Source organism: Vigna radiata, chromosome 2, assembly GCF_000741045.1.
Source record: "Vigna radiata var. radiata cultivar VC1973A chromosome 2, Vradiata_ver6, whole genome shotgun sequence".
NCBI lineage: Eukaryota > Viridiplantae > Streptophyta > Magnoliopsida > Fabales > Fabaceae > Vigna > Vigna radiata.
The window spans coordinates 24,841,508-24,843,706 of record NC_028352.1 but is presented as its reverse complement, the minus strand read 5'-3'; the positions used below and the strand labels follow the sequence as shown (position 1 = coordinate 24,843,706).

Below are 2,199 nucleotides of genomic sequence, written 5' to 3'. Positions count from 1 at the left end.
TTGACACATTTTTACTTCAATGTTAATTGAGAAACGCGTTTAAAACAACAAATAAAGTTAAAAAAATTTGGTAAAAAGAACTAAAACCAGAGTTTTCTAAAGTTGAAGGGCTAAATTGTACCATAGTTTGAAAATGGACTAAAACCAAAATCGCCTCAAAGTATAGGGACTAAAAACATATTTAATCCAAAAAATTTTAAAAGTCTTGCACCCCTTCACACTTTTGTTTTTTTATTATTTATTATTTAAAATAATTTATAAGTTTTAAATAATATATTTAAATGTATATAAAAAATTTTAAATTATATATAATCAATAATTAAAGTTATTTAATTTTATAAATTAAATAAATTTTTTGGTTTTAATTATTTTTATAATTAAATTAAACTTTTTATAAAAAGTATTTCAACTAAATATTTTTTTACCATAATTATTGTGGTTACATAAATAAAAATATATAAACTTATAATATTTCATTTTAAATTAATTTTTTATTATGATTAATTTAATTAAATTTATTATATTAAATAAAAATAAATTTACTATATTTCATCATAATAAATTTACTTATAATAAATTTTTACTTAAATTTAATTTATAATAAACTTTCATTATAATAAATTTTCATTATAACAAATTTACTTATAATAAATTTACTTATATTTCATTATAATAAATTTAATTTAAGTAAATTAAATTTATTATAATGAAATAAAATAAATTTATTTATTTTTTATAATAAATTTTTGTTTCAGTAAGATTATTATATTAAAAAAATTAATAATGAAATATAATTTTTTTTTTAATTTTTAATTACATAATTATAATAATTATAGTTATAAATTATTTAATTAAAATAACTTTATAAAAAAATTAATTTAATTACAATAATAATTAAAACCATAAACTTTATTTATTTAATAATTTTAAAAAACTTTACTTATTAATTATATATAATTTAAAATATTTCATATACAATAAAATACATGATTTAAATATTATAAATCATTTTAAATAAAAAAATTAAAAAGTGAAAGTGTGTGGGGATGTACGACTTCAACACAAGAAATGGTCAACCCCCTTGAGATTTTAATTATTTTATTTTTTATTAATTTAATTTTATATTTAATATTTTTATTAATTAAATAGTTTATATTTAATATTTTTATTAATTAAATAGTTTATAATGAAAAAAATAATATTAATTAATTATAATTTGCAAAATAAATATTCTATAATAATAAAAATTCAAAAAAATAAATTATAATGAAATATATTTTTTTTTTCAATTTTTAATTACATAATTACAATAATTATAGTTATAAATTATTTAATTAAAATTATTTTATAAAAAATTAATTTAATTAAATAATAATTAGAATATTAAATTTATTTATTTAATAATATTAAAAAAACTAATTATTAATTAAATATAATTTTAATTATTTTAATTACATTTAAAAACATTATTTATAAATTATAATTGATTTTAATTAATAAAAATATTAAAAAATAGAAAAAGTAAAAACGGGATGTAAGTCTTTAATAAGAAGAGTGGTTAACTTATACAACTTCAATTTTATTTTATTTTTTATTATAAAGAATGGCTTGATAATCGATTAGTAGTTGTTGGTAATCGATTACCAGTTTTATTTTAGAAATCATTTTTGAATACACGACTTCACTACTCTTCGTCGTGAACAGTATAAAATCAGGAAGACGACTTATTCTTTGAAAGTCATTATGCTCTCGACGACTTTCCTATTTGTCTATTTCCGTAATATAGAGGCAAATTTGCCAACCCGGGTGCAAAAAGCCTTCTTCCGGTTACGTTTCAATTCAAAATGCGAATTTTAAAGATTTGGTTTCGATTAGACGTCGTTTCGTTCTTTGTAGGTGAAATACTGTTCAGAGAATAACAAGCGCCTTATCCACTTCTCCACTTCCGAAGTGTACGGGAAAACGATTGGAGCCTTTCTCCCCAAAGATAGTCCTCTTCGTAAGGTAATCTTTCTTTTCCTCTTTAGCCGTTTTCTTTTACGACCGTTCCAGATCTGTGCATTGTGAATTGTGCTTTTTTCTTAATTTGGTAATTGTCGGTTATTTGGATTTAGTGAAGTGACGTGGCTAATTGTTTCTTACGTTTTGTTTAGGTTGTTACTAGTGTATGATTATTGTCTTTTTATCATGTGATTTTGA

The 2,199-nt window shown here is 18.1% G+C and overlaps 1 protein-coding gene across 1 annotated transcript in view; it reads left to right on the top strand.

Annotated features, from left to right (window-relative positions):
- The window catches only part of LOC106755557 (UDP-D-apiose/UDP-D-xylose synthase 2-like), an 11,117-nt gene that overhangs the window by 1,156 nt on the left and 7,762 nt on the right, over positions 1 to 2,199 (top strand). Inside the window, exon 3 of the mRNA XM_014637728.2 lies at positions 1,897 to 2,004. Coding sequence (XP_014493214.1) covers positions 1,897 to 2,004 — 108 coding nt within the window. The remainder of the gene's footprint in view (positions 1 to 1,896; positions 2,005 to 2,199) is intronic.